Below are 20212 nucleotides of genomic sequence, written 5' to 3'. Positions count from 1 at the left end.
ACAATCAGCCAAGTAAATGCAAAAAATTAAAAAAACTGGAAATCTCAAATAAATACAGAAAATGCAGGAAACACTCAGCAGGTCAGGCAACACCTGTGGATAGAATCAGAGCTAATGTTTCAGATATGAGACTTTGTCAGAATTCAAGACGGCAGTGTATTACAGCAAGAGTTTTGCATCTTTATGTAATCAGTCATTTATCATAATTACTTCTACCAAGTTGAGCTAGTGTCAAACAATACCAGGTTGCATAAAACTATCAATCAATAGGTCTTTTACCAGTTCTCTTGTACTTGAAATACTTGAAAATGTGACATTTATGTTATACAATAATCTGTTGTACATAACATTTCTGCTCTTTAGAAATACTTACTAATTATAGTGAAAGCAAATGCTTGTAGGTGGAATTCTATTTAAAAATGATCTAACCACAGGAAAAACATGAGGTGTAACATGTACAACTGATATTTATTCATGTGGTTGCAGTTACCTGTCACTGAGATGCAGGAAGCTGCTTGTTTCGTCTGGATGCTCGTCTTCAAAGCTCAGGTTTGACCAACTGCCAGTACTATCATCACCAGCGCTCAGGCTAAGCTGTTGGCTGGTTGTTGTAGAATCAGTTGACCGCAATCCATCCTTGAAACCGCTGCTGCACATACAAAGCACAAAGCCCTTAATATCTTATTTTAATATTATTTGTACAAAAATAATCTCATTCACTTTTCACAGAATCAACACATCCAGTATTTTATCTTTCTGCAAATGCAGTTCTGGACAATATAAATGTCATTATGGCAAAACCGCATGCACTACTTCTGAAAATGAAGAGCTTGTAATATCTTTAATGAATGGAGTGTCATAGGCACATCAGTTAAGGTAGTACAGACACCAAGTATTAATGTGTCTGAGATGGCCAAAAATATGACAGGTAGTTGTCAAATATTCAGCATATTATGTGGGTTAATCTAAAATTTGAATTTCTAGGCCAGTAATTATCAGCCCCATTGTTTGGACATTATACCATCACTGAATAGCTCCTAATGCCATTGTAAAAACTCTGAAAAGATCATGAAATCCATCAGCACTGGTTGACAAACAAGTGTCACCTGGTTCCTCCATGTTACACCACTTTCATTTGGGAACAATGTGCGCTATTGGTCAAATGTCTTGCTGCACCCAGCACTTCGATACATAGCTATGACTTCATCAGGCAGCCCTTAAGACAAGCACACAAAACCCACCAGGATTCATACCAAGAGACTGCAGTTTCATACATCATGTTGCCCTTGTATTTCTGAAGATAGCCTGCTCCTAGGTTTCTTGACAGGGACTTCAAGAGACTGATGCGTGTCCTTGTTCCAAGGGCACCACAGATTAGGTTACCAACATTGTATTTCACATAAAGGATATTGAGTTAGTACTGGGAGAAGACAATTATTTATTGAAAATATTGTGTTCCTTTTAATACATGTTGGCTACCCTGATCAAGATCCTGTGGGACTAGTCAGGTGTTTCATGTAGGGCAAGCAAGAGGTCTTAGTAAGAACGAGTATAGCCTGTCACTGTAGGCTCGCGATGCAGGAAAATGCCCATTCCTTATCTGCCCGCTCTTGTTTCAGAGAAGTGTTAGATCTTCAGGAGGACTCGAGTGACAATAACCTCCCTAATGCATCAGTGATCAGTAAAGAGTGGCGTGCAGTTACATGGGGCTATATGTCTACAAATGCAGATTTGTGGTGATTTGTCCTTTAAAGAATATTTGCCACTTTACCACGAGTGGTAGTTTGACTGTAGTTTCTTTTGTGCTCTGGTTTATTTCCACCCACATGTTTAGGCCGTAATGTTGTATCCTTATTGTTTTGATGTGTTTATGCTTTATTCTTAATTGTTAACTGTATATTTGTGTTGTCATTTGTGAGTGGAGCGCCAAGGCAAATTCGTTGTATATGCACATGCTTGGCCAATAAATGTATTCATTCATTCATTCATTTATTTATTTGTAAAACCTAGATCCTCTGAGAGTGACCTGTCATTATTCAGATCCATCTGGCTAAAAATTGTGCAGGCGGCAAATTGAGGGTTGCACTACGTAACTCATCCAAATGAAATTCCAAACAACAAATATCATTTAAATTAATTTAGAGCTGGAAAAACTGAGATAGGGAACTAATAGATTTCCCAAACAACTTAACTTACACTGTTAATGACTGGCATTAAGACACTCAAAGTTGCTTCAATGCTCAGATAATTCAATGTTCAATTTTGTAATGCTGCTGTACAGTGTCTTCATACCACAACCCAGTCCAATCAAAATGAATCACATGTGCAATAAATATTCCTTCTCACCATTATTTAAAATCTGATCGAATGGTCTTCAACAGCGGAAGGTTTCTGCTCAAATCTAGATGATGATTTCAAGAATCTGGATTGACCTGTGTTTATCTGGTATACAGAGCCTACCAAGAACACAAGAAGGGCAGCTGCAGCCTCACAGCACCCAAGACCCGAGTTTGATCCTGACCTCAGGTACTGATTGTGTGAAGTATGCACATTCTGCCTATGTTGTGTGGGTTCCCTCCAGGTGCGTTTCAGAATAAACTGAAAATACTTTTTCAAAACACATCGCAACTCTAAACAAAGGGACACACTAAACTCATATGAAGCACTAGAATGGCTACTAAGACCCAAGGCCTGTGGGGGAGCAAAGAATTATCATCAGAGTTCTCATTTTGGGGGGTGCTGTTGAAGGTGGGGAGGAGATCAGAAGCAGGTCCCAAAACGTTATTGGGGAATTGGGGACACAAATATCAGTAAGTTATTCATTTATCTTTACATCTCCCTGTTTGGCATCAGAGTTTTAAGAATCTCTTTTAAGATCCAAACCCTAGTTTACCTTAATTCCAAAGGTACTGAGTGGAGAATGGCCATACACTACTAACACATAAACTACAGAGCTTCATATCAGGAAAGCCAAGTGGATTTTTCCATGTGGTGTGAAAAGACCACAAAATACTCAGAATGTTTCACTTTAATAAAAATGATTTCAATTGCATAATGTATTACGCAATTAAATTATGCAGAAAGTTAATAATAAACCAATACATAAAGGTGCTTTTATAATATGGACACCTTGTCTGGGATACAAAAATAAATTTCTTAATGCTCATCAGTAATTAAACAGTAACAACTTAAATTTATTTGTCGCTAACACCGATATGCCATGGTTCTTTATGGAGGCATTAAAAAAAGTAGTCAGTCAGCTACAATGATATTAAGATGGGTGATCAAAATCCAATTATCAGGCAAAATTAAACCATACTTTAAAGGAGGGGTAGTGCGACAAGGAGATTTAGGGAGTCAGTTCCAGACTTTGGAGCTCAGGAAAATGAAGGGAGACTGCCACTGGTAAAATAGTGGATGCACAAGAGGCCAGAAGTCATGGGCCAGTGATTTGAGAAGCCGGCGGAGATTAGAGGCTAGAGAGGGAGTCAAGGGTATGAAGGGTTATGAAAACAATGACGAGAATTAAAAAATGGAGGCTTCTGGAAACAAGAACCCCACTTAAGTCATAGAGATGACAGATGAGTTGCATGTGGTGTGCTTGAGAACATGGGCAGAGGCAATAAAAATAGAGGTGAGCATTTTAGCAGTAAATAAATTCAGACTGGACAGGGAGGGTCAATGTACGAATAGAGTTTAAAGTCACAGTGACTTGATGGAAAAGGTACTTGGCTATGCTTGGGCTATTGTGGTGATGTCCAGCCAGAAGGGAAAACATTCGGTATATTGATTCAAACCCCCAAAGTCATGCTTCTTAGCTAATGACTGTAAAGAATATAACTGGGTTGGTGGGAGCAAAGATTTTCTCTCTGCTCAATAGGATTCCCTCCAGTCCACATGAAATCCAGACACAGAGGGGTTACAACAACTGATGACAAGATGGATAGATTTCCAAAATTCCTGACAATCAGTATAAATTGAGTACTATTGAACCAAACCAATGAATTTTTCCCACAAACACATTTACTGTGTCAGTACGATTGAGGAGATGGATAGGAAACTTGCTGACTGCGTTCCAATCTCTCAAAGTATCAAGTGCTTGGGTGATATCTCAAGAGATGATAACATACTATTTAGCAGTTGGCTTTTGGGAGGAAAAGAACTGTGAATTCACCTTAATGCAAAATAAAAGCAGAACAATTACCTTGTGATTGACTGGCTGGCATTGATCATGGCAGATGTCATTATCTCCGCAGCAAGACTCTCAGTGAAACTTGCACCATCCTGTCCAATACCACTGTCTGCTGCCAGGCTTGTATTGCTCTTGGCTTTCTCAAAGGAAACTGACATCAAGTCTTCTGCGAAAATTCCTCGCTGCTCCAAGTCAATGTGGATTCTAGGTACATTGAGTTGACAAGCTCCATTCATATAGTATTCTGGTCTTGCAAGTGGCTTGTTTGTGTGCCAGGGGGCTCTTGTAGCACTTTGGGGGTAAAACCCACCAGTCTGCCAACTTATCCTGTTAGTATGACTTCTTGATTCCTTTTCTGCAGATGAACACTGTAAAACAATCCCCCTCAACCTTTCAGCATACGTTAAACAATCATTTTGCTTGCTAGTGTCCAAAGTTTTTCCATCATCCCCAGCTGAGTGCAGATGAAGAGTTTCATCAGCGCAGTGTTCGAGTGTTCGATTGGTGCTGGAAAGACAGCATCCATATTCATTTAAACTTCCCATGCTGTGGTAGCGTTTGCTTCTCTGGATGATGGGTTGGACTGAGCAGGTCCAGGTCTTCTTAATGAGGTCCTCAGCCATCTGTTCCAGCTGGGACGTTTTGTAGAGACAGGAGTCCGTCAAGGACTTGGATAAGCCTTGCATACCGGATGCTGTGTTCAATTTCTGTGTGACTTCAAACGTGATATTTTGAGCTACTGATTCTGCAAACCTTGCTAGATCTCTGGAGTTCCTTCTGCTCAGTCTTTGATCATGGTTTCTCCTGCAGGGACCTGTATCTTGTGTCTCCTCCCTTGTCAGAAACTTGAAAAGTTCTTTGCCCCCATTGTCACCTCTTGACTGTTGCGAGGACAGGAGTCTTCTCTTATACTTCTGCTTTATTCTCCTGGCTGCTTGTTCGAGGCCCACTTTCACAGTCCTAAAGGCAAGTTTACTGGCGTAATGATCAACTACTAGCTCACCGTTTCCTGCTTCTCTACTGATCATTCTCATGATGAATTCCGCATATTCATCAGTCACACTCTCACAGCTTGAGTGTTTGGTCACAAGTCCACCTTGGGGTGAATGAAGCACAGAATCCAGAAGATCCCGAGACCACTGATCAGCCATGGTATTTAACTCTTCTATTCCCACATTTTCCTGCTCTCCAAAACTGGATTCGCTGCTTTCAACCTGGTGACCATCCCTTTTGAATTTCCTCACCTTGTGCTTCTTGGAGCCAAGGACTTTTTTGGCATCCCGTATGACCTCTCCTGCCACCGTGCCCGCGTAGCTCAACAAAGAACCCACAATTTCTTCCGGTACGATCCTCTCAGCTACCGCTGTTCTGGAGTGTAGCTCGCTCCAAGTGGCAGATTTCCTCAGGTTGCTGGGGGAGACCCTGAAACACTTGAGATCTCTGCCATCACACTTCCTGGTATCTTCTACACAGATCGCTGCAATTTCAGTTGCCATGGAAACAATGCTGCCTGCCAGCTGGTTGGCATACTGCAGGGCCTGCCTCTTAATGTCCAACTTCAATTCTTCCTTTTCCGAATTCTTTGTGTTCCGCCTCAAATTTGGGCTCATCCAGTCCCTCACCTCTGCCTGCCCCTCCACAAAATCAAAGTTTTCATCCTCCTCATTGTCCAGCACCTCTGCAGACAGCGACCTCATCAGCTTCAGCACAAACTCGGCCTTTTCCTCCGTGTCCTGCGACATATCTGCCAGGTCTGGAATAGATTGATTGTGGGGGGTGGACGGAGGGGTTACTGGCATGAATTCTTTAGCCAACTCCCCCTTCAGCTTCCTATTGAAACTCCTCAGACTCTTCTCATGGAATGATCGCTGCGGTGTTGGCGGTGGTGTTCCAGGAGATCCACTTAAGCTGCCCTCGATGCTGACAAGACGCTCCTCTGAAAATAGCCCATCTTTGTTCAGCCCAACTCTCTGCGTTCCAAGCAGATCTGCACTTATCTCTTTGCTCGATTCACTGACTTCTGCCATGGAGGTTGGCGTTGAGATGTGACCCTGAAGTTGTGCAGTCAACGATTTGAGAGTATCTGCAAGCTCTGGGCCACCCACACCATCCGCACTTTCTACCACAAAATTCTTGAGTGCCACAGTAGGACTTGGCGGTGGGGTACATGGAGGAAACTCTTCTGCTAAGTGCCCCTTGAGCTCTTGTGCAAAATGTTGTGGGATGGTCAAACCTTTTCTGGGAGTATATTCAGCTGGCGAAACAGGAGGCGTTCGCAGCATATCTGGAGACTGAGAATACTCATACTGAGGCTGACTGCCTGAAATCATTTTCCCAACCATTAGCCGATCCTGCAACTGGCCCTCTGGAATCTCCCCAAGTCTCTTGAATGTTTCCTTGCTGCCACTATTTTGAAAAATTGTTGGCAAACCTGTAGAGAATACCCCTTGAGGTTTCGCAATTTTCATTTTTACTTCATCCACTGAATTTGTTACAATTGCTTGTGCCAACTCTGTTGCAAATTGGTTCTCAGGAATAGGCTCAATGAATGTTTGTTGACTCGATTTAGCAGCATTATCCTTTACCACACATTCAACTGTAGATGGATTCACCAAGTCTGAAGAATTATTTACCACAATATCAATCATTGCTTCTGTTTGCCAATTTTTCTGCGCATTGACAAGAGTGTTAGCCACCTCAGTGCACTGAAAGATGTTCTCACTAGAAACACGCCTGCCATAAGTAACATGGCTTGTGAAATCCCTGGGCTGAGGCACATAGTTTGGCGGCAGCATCCTATCCATTTTTCTGCTCCTTGAACTTGATCTCTCAGGAACAGTGTTGGTCGTTTGCTCTGAATTCACCTTTAATGATGCAACATGAAAGCATGACTTCAGAGGGGAATCAATTGAACTGCAGGAAAATGCCTTGGCAGCATGAGGAACGGACACACTGCTTGCAAAGCCAGAAACACAAAGTAGGGCTTTTTCTACTGTATACTCTTTCTCTGTCAAATCTGAAGTATCAAATGAATTGCCTGTTGCAGCATTAGACAAACAACCTTCAAGTTCTCTGAGCAATGTCCTCTCTTGGATATCTCTAGGGCCATGGACAGTCTTTATTGCCTGGGCTATGTCTTTTCCACCAACATCTTTAATATTGTTTTGAGAAATGCTAATTGCTGCTTTTGCTGAGAAGCTCACATCCACTTGAGACAATTCAATGAAGGCTTCTTGCAGGACAGACTCTGACAAATCTCTAGCGTAGAAGCTCACAATCTTTTCCTCCTCGTCGAGTGACCAGCTTGTTGTTGATGTTGGTGTCGTTGGGTGCGAAAACTGACAAACTTCCATGATTCCCTCAAAAATAAGTTCCTCAGCCAGGTCAGTTGCAAATCGAGTAACAGCATTGTTAAAAATTTGTTTCTTCACAAACTCCAGCTCTCTTAGTGCTCCTGCTATTGCATCTCCCACCAAATAGTCGGCTAAGTCATTAATAGCGCTCCTCTTCCGTGAGGAGGCTCGCCTTGCTCCAATCTCTTGCAGCGCCATGTGAATGACAGAGGAGGTCAGTCTTGCAGCCAGGTGGCACAGGGCACTGGTGCACGAAGAAACACCCTTCTGCAGGTCTTTAAAGGCACTACCAAAACTCTTCTCCACTAGTTCTGCAGCAATCTGCTGGATGCCATCTTTGAATGTGTTCGAATAAATCTGCTGAGCAGAAGTGTGAGCCGCTGGAGATTTTGAGTCAGAACTTTCAGTGCCTGACCAATAAACATCCTGAGGGCAACCAGCTGTTCTCTTATGCTCAAAACCAACAGTGTGTGGATACCTGAAGACAGAGCTAATAATGCTGTCAGAAACGTCACCCGCATATTGTGAGTAACTATTAGAAAGTGCTTCATTGTTCTGTGCTTTAACAACTTCAATACTGGCGGCTTGCACTCTTCCTGAACACTCAGAGCCGCTCAGAGTTGCAAGGGGACTGAATGCTGAAGAATGGATGGGGCTGAAGAGGGGGCTATGCTCTTCTCCTGAACTATGCAGTGGGCGAGGTGAATCCGGGACATCAGACAGGCTATTGTAGGGAGATTCTGCTTTACGAGCAGTGGGTTTTTTAACATCAGCAGGAAGTACTGGGTGGTCAAACCTCTGCGGATTCATAGCAGCAACCGCAGTTTTACATTGTTTCAGTGTGAAGTCCGAAGTCAGCTTTGCCATGGGCTTCTTTTTCTGAGGTGCATTTTGAGGGCTGGACCCTTCCTTCAAGGTGGCAGATGTGCTCATGAACATTTGGTCTAGTTCGTCAAACTGGTCAAAGCTGTCAAAGAATTCACTTACTTCAGAGTCAGAATCTTCAACGTCACCCTTGAGTGTTGGGATTTGGGGTATTTTTAGCTTGGCCTTCAGACTACGCTGGTATCCTTCTTCATCCAGAAAGATGACTGGACTTGGACTTGAACCATCAGAATCTGAAGATTCTGATGGGGAAACTGAGGGCCCAGATTTACAACCATTGTTGGATCTTAGTTGACGACCATTGCAAGATTTGTAAAATGTCCTTTGCCTCCCAGGACCTGAGCTTAACGTCACGACAGAAGTTTTAGCAGGCAGTGTCAGCCCTGAAAATGCTGAATTACTAAGTAACGGAGGAACAGGCTGGCCAAAGACTAGGCTCGGGGATGAGATAACAGGAACTGATGATTCTGTAAAGTCCAGTGCAAAGGTCTGTAGAGCAACATCTCGCTGATGCTTTAGTGTACTGGGATCAAAGCCTACAGTTCACAAATAAAAAAGAATACAATCATTGTAACGATTGTCCTTTTAAAATTAACCAGAGCTACCAATACCATTTTGGTGTGTTTTCTGTCAAGAGCAAACAAATGCGTGTGGTGTGTTAATCCATTTGTCTGTCAGGGATACATTACCCATCTACCAATCTCCCTCCTTACCTGAAAGCACCCATCACTTGCCAGTTCTTGCCCCACCCGACTCTCACCTCTCTTTACCAGCTTTCTCTCCCCTCTTTTGCATCAGTCTAAAGAAGGGTTCCAACCCAAAATGTCATCTGTCCATTTCCCACATAGATGCTGCGTGGCCTGCTGAGTTCCTCCAGCACTTTGTTTTTTCTGCTACCTTGTTAGTTCGCATCTTAGTACATTGAATGTAATTAAGCCCTTCGGATCCCTGTGGGGAACAGTGTATAAATTGATTGCAGTTTAAATAAACCATTTGATCAGAGTGGAGCTTGACTACAACTTAACCACTACCTTTGAGAAGGAACATATTTGACGATTAATGTTTTAGCATGTTCCATTATACCAGCCATTTCATGCAGCTAGCAAATTGCGTTCCCAGAAGCAAAGTTACGACAAACAATAGAAACTATACAATTAATGAGCCAGTTAGTTCTAGTCTTTTCTAAAGATATGCAAGGCCTGGGCATATCTGACACTTGGAAGATTTTAATTGCAGTGAAATTTTAATATATTTTTAATTAAAAATAAATCAATCAATCTTAAGTAATATTTGGAAAACATTAGTGCCTCACTGTTTGCTGATCCTAAACCAGAATTAAATTTATAATAAACTTCATGGAAAGTTTTATTAGAAAAACTGATATTGAAATGTATAATTGAATGCCAAATTGAATTATCTAGATAATTGCAACACCAAATTGCCATAACCACCCTCATCAGCCCAAAATGGTTTAGAACAATTTACAGCATCATCTTCATAACGAGGCTTTATTTTGTTCTCAAGATGCGGGGGTGACTGCCAATGCCCTAGTTTCTCCATCAAACTCTAGAGTTGCTCAAGTACTTCAAATACCATTATGGTGCCCTGAAATGGGGGGACTATGTATAAACACTGCTGTAATTTCTACATGGTGAAACCAAAATGTATAAAAATGACCTTTATTAAAATCTGACAATGTGCACTTTAACCACATGTGATGTTTTTCTATTACAAATCTCATATTGTGGAGTACAGAGGCAAATAAATAAATAAATGATGGGTCTTTGTCCCAAACATTATGGAGGGCACTGTAACAAAAAGGCACGAAGTGTTGGAATCACTCAGTGGGTCAGACAGCAGTACTACAACTGACTACAGTTGACAGGCAGTGGAATTCTTTGCCACAGAAAGCTGTGGAGGCAAAGTCAGTGGATATATTTAAGGCAGAGATAGATTCTTGATTAGTACAGGTGTCAGAGGTTATGGGGAGAAGGCAGGAGATTGGGGTTAGGAGGGAGAGATCAGCCATGACTGAATGGCAGAGTAGACGATCAGCTGAATGGCCTAATTCTACTCCTATCACTTATGAGCATACCTGGAAAACATGGACGGGTGACATTTCGGATCGGGATCTTTTTTTCTGACAGCATCATGGATGCTGCCTGACCCGTTGAGTTACTCAGCACTTAGTGATTCACCAGGGATCCTGCCTGACCCTCTGAGTTCCTCAAGCACTTCGTGACCCTCCGAGTTACTCCAACACTTTGGAACCAACATCTGCAGTTCCTTCTTTCTACATTGTCCTGACTTAGTTGCTCCCATCCCCACCACACACGGTGATTGCCCATAGCCACACCACACCAATGCTTGCCTTGTCCTGATCCAGAGGAATTGTCTTGCTGGCCCAACGTCCAGCGGTATGTTCACAGGGCAACTCGGCCTCGGGTGGCAGAGAGATGGTCAATCCCAAGACATGACATTGGCAGCCAGGTGGCAATAATGGCAGGATTGAGGATGCGGTCTCACCGGCTGACCAAAATTGTCAATGATTGCAATAATTTAAAAATATTAAAATAGTTTTAACAAAAGCATTAACAAACAAATTTTAAGACTATGAAGCAATGGGGGAAAAAAACTTATTTTCCCCTTTGCCTCCTAAACCTCTGCACCACCATCCCCACCGAAATCACTATGGTCTTGAATTCCATGCTAGTTCTGGAGCGCAGGATCCAAGATAATTCAACAATGCAAACCTAGGGAACCCCAAGACTTAGTACCACTGTCCCCACAGAGGATGAAGGGTTAAATTATGCACTCTGCAAAAACAGAGCAACTTCAGTAAAAAAATCTTAGAGGATTTAATTAATCATTCCAAGCAAACTGATGGTGAATTCTCACTTACTTGCTGCTCCAAATGCAGTTGTTGCTTCTTCCTCCAAGTGTTCAAAAGCAGTCACAAAGTCATCTTCAATGGACGACACTGACTGATTAGTGTCATCCTCCTCCACGAGATATGCATCCGTTTGATGTTTTTGTGTTGAGTGGGATGCTAGAGAAAACTGAATCCCTGTTGAGTATTTATTAAGCAGAGAAAGTACAGAACTATTGCAGTACAGGGATGATGGAGGATGTCTCATCACACAGACCACCTGGCAAACAAAAAGGAAAATTTCAAATAGCATTTGTTCAAAAAGGCAAGTATCAATATAGAGATGACCAAGATAGAGGCCACCCCTGAGTTACAAATGTATGACTTATGGACATGCCTACATACGAACAAGCTCCCATAATACATTCAAAGTCCAACGTCCGTACATGCATTGGTTTTATAACTATTTTCCTCTCTCTCCTCACTTTTAGTAATTGTTCTTTTTTACCATTCTTATGTACTACCGATGCCTTTCATTGCAATACTACAGAGGTATTCTTCACCTTGTTTAGTCTTTCCACTGCTTGTTACCCTGGAATTACTCTCAAGAGTCTCCAATGGACTGTTGCAGATTACTAGATGACGAGCGGCATCTTTCATTTATACAGCACCTTTAACTTAATCTGGAAGATGATCTAGAACATGATCAAAGAGGCAGGTTTTAAGGAACATCTTAGAAAAGTAGAGAGATTTAGGGAGGAATTTAGATCTGAAAGCTTTGAAAGCATAAGGTGTACACATCAAATTTGAAATGACACCTTCTCGGTGCCATCACGAGAGCCAGAACTTGATCGTTTAGGTACAGTTGACGCTTACAGGAATTGAAGAAACTGCAGAGATATAGAGGGGGTTGAGGCTATGAATTATACTATTTGCGATTATCCATAGGTTGACATCAGGTTTTATGTTGAATATTTAACTCCCATTTCTACACATTCAGAATCATTTCAAGGAAAGTAAATGATCCCCACCAGCCTCTGTTGAATAAGCATTTAATTATATTCCTAATTGAGATAACTCTCCAAGCTTCAATTTTGCTCCTTCTGTTGAGGATAATATATTAAACCCATCCCAGCACTACTTTGTGCTGCTTGCTTGCCCAACATGTGCAGCTGTGTAACAACTTAATGTTGCAATCAGGAGATCATTTTCTGCCTTGGATAATATAACAGCACTGCATTAGTCTTAATCAATGTATTGCAAATGGAAACAACACCTCTCCTTCCTTCCTGTTTTATTACCTGGCTAACAGTTTTCTCTTTTGTCCTGGGGTGTTTCTTCAAATCAGTCAAAAGAGCCATTTCAGTATTCTTTAAGTTGGCGAGCTGTAGTGAACTCAGCCAGTCAGAAAGCTCCGGGTCATTATCAGCCAGAGCCTGCAAACGAGAAGTACAGATTACAGAGGGAGTTAAACAACTGAATATGGTTTTAAAGCAACTCAAGACCAACAAAAAAACAGATCCCATAGGCTTAAGCATATATGAAATATGGGACTGCTTATTCCTTGTACAGTTCCCTTACGATTTTTAATCATGGCTACCAATCATACATTAGGTGAAAAGCTCAAGTGCTGAACATAGGGGAGCACGTTAACACAAATGGATCACCATTCTTCATCATCATTCAGTGAGTTCACAGTTGATCTCATACCTCACCACAACTACCGATCAGCCGATTCTCTTAACACCCAAACATCTAAGGCTCTCTTACTTGAACAAAGAACAATTGAGCCTCCAACTTCCCTCTAAAGTATAGTACTTCAAAGATTCACTCTTTTGGGTGAAACTTTGATCTTTCCATCCCTGTACCGAAGACAGTGATGCAGCTGTAGAGTTGCTGCAGCTGTAGAGTTGCTGCCAGACAGGATAGAACTAGTGAGTGGGGTGATCACTGATCAGTGAACTCAGTGGGCTGAAGAGCTTGTTTCTGTGCCTTTTCTCTAAAGACTAAAGATGACCACTAATTTTGAATGTGGATCCTGGTCTTAGATGGAGAGTATCAACTCTGCCTCTAACCTATCAATCCTTACAGGAAAAGACACAAAGTGCTGCAGTAACTTAGCGGGTCAGACATCATCTGTGGAGAACATGGATTGGCACCATCCGATATGTCCTCTCTCTTCAGTAAACCTGGTTCCTCATCCTGCTGTCTAGATGGATCCCTCATCTGTGTCCCCTCTGCATCCCATAGTTCTGCTCCTGCTCCCCCTTCCCCCAGAGAGAACAAGGATAGAGTTCACTGGTTCTTACCTTGCAAGAAGGTGGAACAGCATTGAAAATATTTAGGCCAATTTAATCAATTATAGTTAATAGAAAGCAAACAAAATGCATTCCTTTCCACAACACATTTTTCCCGATTCAGGAAATAGTTACATTTTTTAAATAAATCCAGAATTTTCACAAAATCTTGTTTCAAAATAAAATCTTATTAAGAAAATAAATTCTTGAATTTAGGGTTGCAGCAGCTAATCATTGAGCTATGAAAACCACAAACTCTCCTAGCCAACAAAAACAATACATCAGAATTTATGCTTTGGTCAGTGGTATTTCAGCATTAAAGTTTGCCTGGCTTTTACAGCAATAAGGATCGTTTGGAAAGGAAAGGGGAAAACAGAGGGGCACGTCTGTGGTTTGCCAGTGGAGAACAGGAGTAAATCAATTTCAGAGGTAATGATGATGAAGCAAGACAAAACCAAAATCAGTGAAAAGATAAAAGATGGGTCCAGAGGAGATACAAATGGGTACAGTCAATTGGCAATATGGATTGAATTATTAATTATTACAATTGAGGTAAACAAGGACACAATAACACCTTTGTAGGAGCCATTTTGCATTTTAGTTATTTTAGTATATTATTATATTATTTTGTATCCTGCTGTATTATTTTTGGACACCAAGAGATTAATACTACGCTTATGTATATGGACTGGGAGGATCCATGCGAGGAGTTTGATCATGAGTATAATTTGCCCAGCACTGACGTAATGCTTGAGAGTGATACGCCAAGAACCTGCTGACATAAGGTTAGCAAGTCATACAGTAACTATAGGAGCCTGCTAAAATAATAAGATTTTAGTGGCCACACGAATCACGATGAAGACTGCTGAGATATAAGGTCTTAGTAGTAACAGGATATGAAGGAGTGACGGTAGGATACTAAGTTCTTACCAGAAGCTTCATAACAGAAAGAAACAAACAAGTTAATGACAAGAGATATATTAATCTGTTTTGTATTACTACTTCAATAAACGAACTGGCCCCATAGCAGAAGCGTCCACGTCGCAGGGCTGGAAACTGGAAATGTCCTGAGCTAATTCTGCTACCACCATCATCTACTGTACAAGTGATGGCTCCCACTGATTGTCGCCAGAAGTTTGCGCCCTTTTCAGGACGGACGATGACAGTGATGTAACATTTGAAACATGGATGATGGACATGAAAAAAGAAGAATAAACGAACAAACTGAAACGTCATGAAGATCTTTCTGTTGTTGTTATCTGTGTCAAGACATTTCGCTCCCCTCCTTTGTCAAACGGTAAGCTTTGGGGCTTTCTTGGGAAGACCTACAGTTGCCACTACAACCGTTATCACCAGTGTCAGCAAGATCCTCTTTCAAACCTTTTTCCCGGTGGTGCTGCAAAGTACTCTTACCTCTACCTCATTTGGCCGTTCCATTACTGAATAAAAAAATGTAACTATTCAGTTCTGCACCATCTTGTAATATTCTGCTGTTTTGCATGCATTGTTGTATTTGTTGTTATATTTATCATTACTGTGTGTATGTTGTTTCCTCTGTGATCTTCATGTGAACTAGGATTGCAATGCACCATGGTGATATATGTGACAATAAACTAATCTGAATCCTATCCAATAATGATTTAATGCTCATAAAATGTCTTCTCTCAGAATATGTCCAGCTGTGATAGGAAATATCTCAACCACCATTGTTTTTTCTAGTTATATACCAAAGTTTGAAATTTCACAATTTTTCTCAAATCCTACAAAGTGATCTTTTACATTGGCAGTTATTCATAAAATGTTGGAATAACTCAGCAGGTCAGGCAGCATCTCAGGAGAGAAGGAATGGGTGACGTTTCGGGTCGAGACCCTTCTTCAGACTGATGTCAGATGACACCAAAATTGCTGGGATTGCAGACTGAGAAGAAGGCTGTGAAGAAGACGATGTATACAATGGGACATAGATCAGAAGCAGAAATGGGTAGAGAAATGATACAGGGAGCTTAATCCGAGCAAGTGTTGCAAGACCCTTAACAGCATTGATCTACAGAGGGATCTTGGGGTCCATGTCCATAACTCCCTGAATGTGGCAAGGCATGTAGATAGAGTGGTAAAGATGGCTTATGGAATATTTGCCTGCATTGTTCGGGCATTCAGTCTAAGAGCCAGGAAGTCATGATGCATTGGTTATTAGACATTGGACATTGGATAGGACATTGGTTAGGCTGCACTTAGGGCAGACTTGGACTGTTTTCCCTGGAACGCCGGAGAATGAGAGGAGACCTGCTAGAAGTATGTAAAATTATGAGAGGCATTGATTGGCTAGACGGTCAAAACCTTTTTCCCCAGGAAGAAATCACAAACACCAGAGGTCATAGCTTCAAGGTGAGAGAGGCAAAGGAGATGTGCAGAGCAAGTTTTTTTATACAGAGGGTGGCCAGTGCTTGGAATGCGGGTGTCATGATGGAGGCATTTATGATAGTGGCATAAATTAGAATTTTAGTTATAAGAAAGTTATGTAGTGAATTACGGATTACGGGCAGGCAGATAAGGGTTGGTCTTGGCATCATGTTTGGCACAGACATTGTGGGCCATTCGGCCTGTTCCTGTCATTCTATGTATTCTAATTTTTGTACTGACTACCACACACACACACACACACACACACCTTAGTACCAAAGTTGCTTACAAAAAATAATACAACACATGGAGAAGTTAATTTCCCAACAGTGAAATTATAAAGATTGGCACTTCCAACAAGGGTATATAGATTTCATAGATACATAGACAATAGGTGCAGGAGTAGGCCATTCGGCCCTTCGAGCCAGCACCGCCATTCAATGTGATCATGGTTAATCATCTACAATCAGTACCCCGTTCCTGCCTTCTCCCCATACCCCTTGATTTCCTGTAACAAAGCTAGCAAAGTACGTCCAGCTCACTAATGGCACAGTGCACCTTACACAGGAGCTGGTTGCAGAAGATACAAGATTGCATTCTTCAAGTTTACAATGACATTACCTGCTCTCCAGCAGAATTGGCATCTTCCATTGAACTGGTAAATCCCACAAAAGTGACCTGCAGAATCACATAAAAGTTATTCAACACTAGATGGTGAGCACGGAATATCTAAAGAATAACAAATAATTTTAAATGTACTAATCTGGGTAACAGGAAGCTAGGTGAAATACATGTCCCAATCAGCATCAATGGTACCGAAGTGGAAATGATTGAGAGCTTCAAAATCCTAAACAGTAACATTACTAACCATCTGCCACGGACCAACAACAATGAAGCGAAGGCCAAGAAGTCACACTTCCATCGGAGACTGAAGCAATTTGACATATCTCCAATTACTCTGATAAACTTCTACAGAAGCACCATTGAAAGTAGACTAAAAAAAGATACAAATTGCTGGTGTATCTCAGCGGGTCAGTGAGCAACTCTGGAGAACATGGATAGGTGACGTTTCGGCTCAGAACCCTTCTTAAGACTGATTGCAGTAGGGAAGTGAAAGCTGGAAGAAATTGGAGGCGGGACAAAGCCAGGCAAGTGATAGGTGGATGCAGGTGAACAGGGTTTGATCGGTAGATGGGTGGACAAAGGCCAGAACTGGGAAGATGAAAGAAGACTGTGAGATAAGGGGATAAAAAGCGTGCAATGTAAAGTCCGAGGAATGGATATAGATGGAAGGGGAAAGGGTTGTTGTTGTTACCTAAAATTGAAGTTCAATGTTCACACCATTGGGTTGTAAGCTACCACTACCCAAGCGGAATATCGGATGTTGTTCCTCCAGTTTGCGTGTGGCCTCACTATGGCAATGGAGGAGGACCAGGAAAGAAAGGTCAGTATGGAAATGGAAAGAGGAGTTAAAATGGTTAGCAACCGAGAGATGCAGGCAGCCTTGGGAGACTAGTTGCCTTGTCTACGCTTGGTCTTGCTTATGTAAAGGAGGCCATATTGGGAGAACCGAATGCAGTAGATGAGGTTAGAGGAGGTGCACATGAGCCTCTGTCTCACCTGGAAGCACTGCTGGGGTCCCTGGATGGAGGTGAGGGAGGAGGTATATGGACAGGTTTTTCATCTCCCGTGGTCGCAGGTGAAAGTACCTAGGGAGAGGGTGGTTTTGGTGAGAAGGGATAAATGAACCAAAGAATTGCGGCGGGAGCAGTCTCTGCCAAAAGCAGAAAGGGTGAGGCTGGGTAGATATGACTTGTGGTGGGATCTTATTGAAGGTGGCAGAAATGTTGTAGAATGATGTGTTGGATGCAGAAGCTGGTGGGGTGAAAAATAAGGACCAGGAGAACTCTATCTTTGTTCTACGTGGGGGGGAGGGGGAGAACCACACTTCTGAATGGTCCTTCCTTAATACAGACAATCCTGGAGGACAGGATTGAAGAGTCACTGGAGCTGTTTGGCAGCAGCAATAACTGTAGCACAATGGTGTCACTGTATAAATAAAAGAAGAAGGAACTTTTCGTTGTGAACCCGCTCCACATGTCCCTCAAACCATGTCATTAAAACGAAACATCTTGTCGTTTATCTTGATACTTCAAGACTTTATTGTGCATAAACTGCTTGCCTCATAGTGAAAGGTAACACATAACCACAAACATATTTCATCTTTGCAAATGCAGGCTGACTTCAGCAACAGTTTTTCACCACAGACTTTAGTATCCTCTGCTGGTGAAACTGCAATTGTGATCTCTTGGTTAATCAGCAGGCGCCAGGAAAGTGCGTGCATGTTTTGCTTATTGCTTTTAGTACTAACATTTAACGGAGACAAAATATTACTCCATGAGGTACTATTTTGAAAAACAACATTCTTCTAATTAAGTTAAATGCTCCTTAATTGCTCAGTCTTCACAGAGCTGTCATATCTTTCACGGCCAAATAAAACAATGTGCTAAATCTGGTCAAGAGGCTTTACCTTTTATGATTAAATGTAATCAAAGGGAATGGGTCAGACACTTTAGTCCTTTGAATGGAAACCGAGAGCAAACAGAAACATTCACACTCATGAATTTAATCTTTAATCTCTAGTATAATTTAATCAATTTTAACCGTACCACTTCCAAGGCCAATATATCCTTCCTGGGGTACAGTGCCCACAATTGATGTCAAACTACATTTGGGATCTGATGAAAGCTTTCTATAAATGGTAATTCCTCACTTCTACTTCAGAAAACTACTAAATACTTGACTTGCCTTCCTCAGCCTTCACTGGAACCACTCTCTCTCTCCTACCCATATTTTGGCTTGCCGTCTCTCTTTCTTCATTCATTGAACTGTGCTTTTCATGTCAGACATTTTCTCACTCGTTAAAAAATGTACCATCAATTCCTCTTGCCCAATGTTCTTCCTTTATCACAGGTTTTTGAGGAAGCTATCAAGAAATCAACCTCTAACAGCTGTTTGAACCTCTTTAATCAGACTAAACAAAGTACTCTCTTTGACTTTGTAATTGTCTTTGACATAGTTAAAGAAATAAATTACAGTGTTCTGTCATCTCTCCTCCAATGTTCACCTCAATGGAACTGCCTCTGATGGCTGAGATAATTGCAGCTAAAAAACAACTTCCTCCAGCAGGCATTCGTGAGGCCTGCAAAGTTCTATGCTTTCCCTCTCTTCCATACATAATGGAGCCCTTTAGGAGAGCTCCCCCACCTCTCTCCCAACTCACCATCAACAACACCACAGTCACATCTGTGGAGTCATTTAAGTTCCTTGGAACCATCATCTCCAGGGACCTTAAATGGGGGACCACCATCGACTCCAGTCAAAAAAGCCCAACAGAGGATGTACTTTCTGCAGCTGCTGAGAAAACACAATCTGCCACAGGCAATGATGGCCCAGTTTTATACTGCCATCACAGAGTCTGTCCTCACCTTGTCCATCATGGTCTGGTTTGGCTCAGCAACCAAGCATGACATCTGGAGGCTGCAGTGCATCGTTTGATCAGCCGAAAAGGTTGGTGGCTGCAACCTTTCCTCCATTGATGAACTGTACACTGCAAGGGCCAGGAAGCGAGCAGGTAAGATCATCTCTGACCCCGCTCACCCTGGCCACAAACTCTTTGAAGCACTTCCGTCTGGGAGGTGACTCCCGACTGTCAAAGCCACCACAGCCAGACATAAAAACAGCTTTTTTCCACAAGCAGTAGCTCTACTCAACAACCAAAAGTCTGTAGCCTTCTTTTGCTCTGGTATTTTATTTCATTCTTCACATGTGTAAATTATAATATTTTCTTATAATTGTTTACTGTATATCGTGTTGTTAGTTGCGAGCAAAGCACCAAGGCAAATTCCTTGTATGTATCCATACTTGGTTAATAAAATCTATTCTATTCAATTCAATTCTTTGGTGAAATCAGCTGCAGGCCTAGATAATTAGGAGTTAAATTACATCTGGGATTTGGCAAGTGATTCTCGCCAGTTTGTCTGAGGCTAATGAGCTACATACAAGCCCCCAAAGTAATTTAAGCAACATAATAGAATGATGTGGGCGATCAAAAGAAAGTCCCATCCTCAAAACATCTGGAAATCATCAACATCCAAACCTTGGCCCCCAGCTTTTCCCCCAGTCAAAGCTACTGATGTTTTATCCCCACACACAG

The 20212-nt window shown here is 41.8% G+C and overlaps 1 protein-coding gene across 4 annotated transcripts in view; it reads right to left on the bottom strand.

The window, feature by feature from the left end:
* akap11 (A kinase (PRKA) anchor protein 11) overlaps positions 1-20212 on the bottom strand; it is a 61851-nt gene that overhangs the window by 25034 nt on the left and 16605 nt on the right. For 3 of the 4 annotated variants that reach the window (XM_078409367.1, XM_078409371.1, XM_078409370.1), the window contains exons 4-8: positions 16618-16674; positions 12601-12735; positions 11333-11579; positions 4205-8966; positions 491-649 (exon numbers count right to left, since the gene is read on the bottom strand). In XM_078409367.1, coding sequence (XP_078265493.1) covers positions 491-649; positions 4205-8966; positions 11333-11579; positions 12601-12735; positions 16618-16674 — 5360 coding nt within the window. The remainder of the gene's footprint in view (positions 1-490; positions 650-4204; positions 8967-11332; positions 11580-12600; positions 12736-16617; positions 16675-20212) is intronic. The other variant, XM_078409369.1, reaches the window with a different exon arrangement.

Source organism: Rhinoraja longicauda, chromosome 12 (genome assembly GCF_053455715.1).
Source record: "Rhinoraja longicauda isolate Sanriku21f chromosome 12, sRhiLon1.1, whole genome shotgun sequence".
NCBI classification, from domain to species: Eukaryota; Metazoa; Chordata; class Chondrichthyes; order Rajiformes; family Arhynchobatidae; genus Rhinoraja; species Rhinoraja longicauda.
This window is presented reverse-complemented; position numbering and strand designations above follow the sequence as displayed.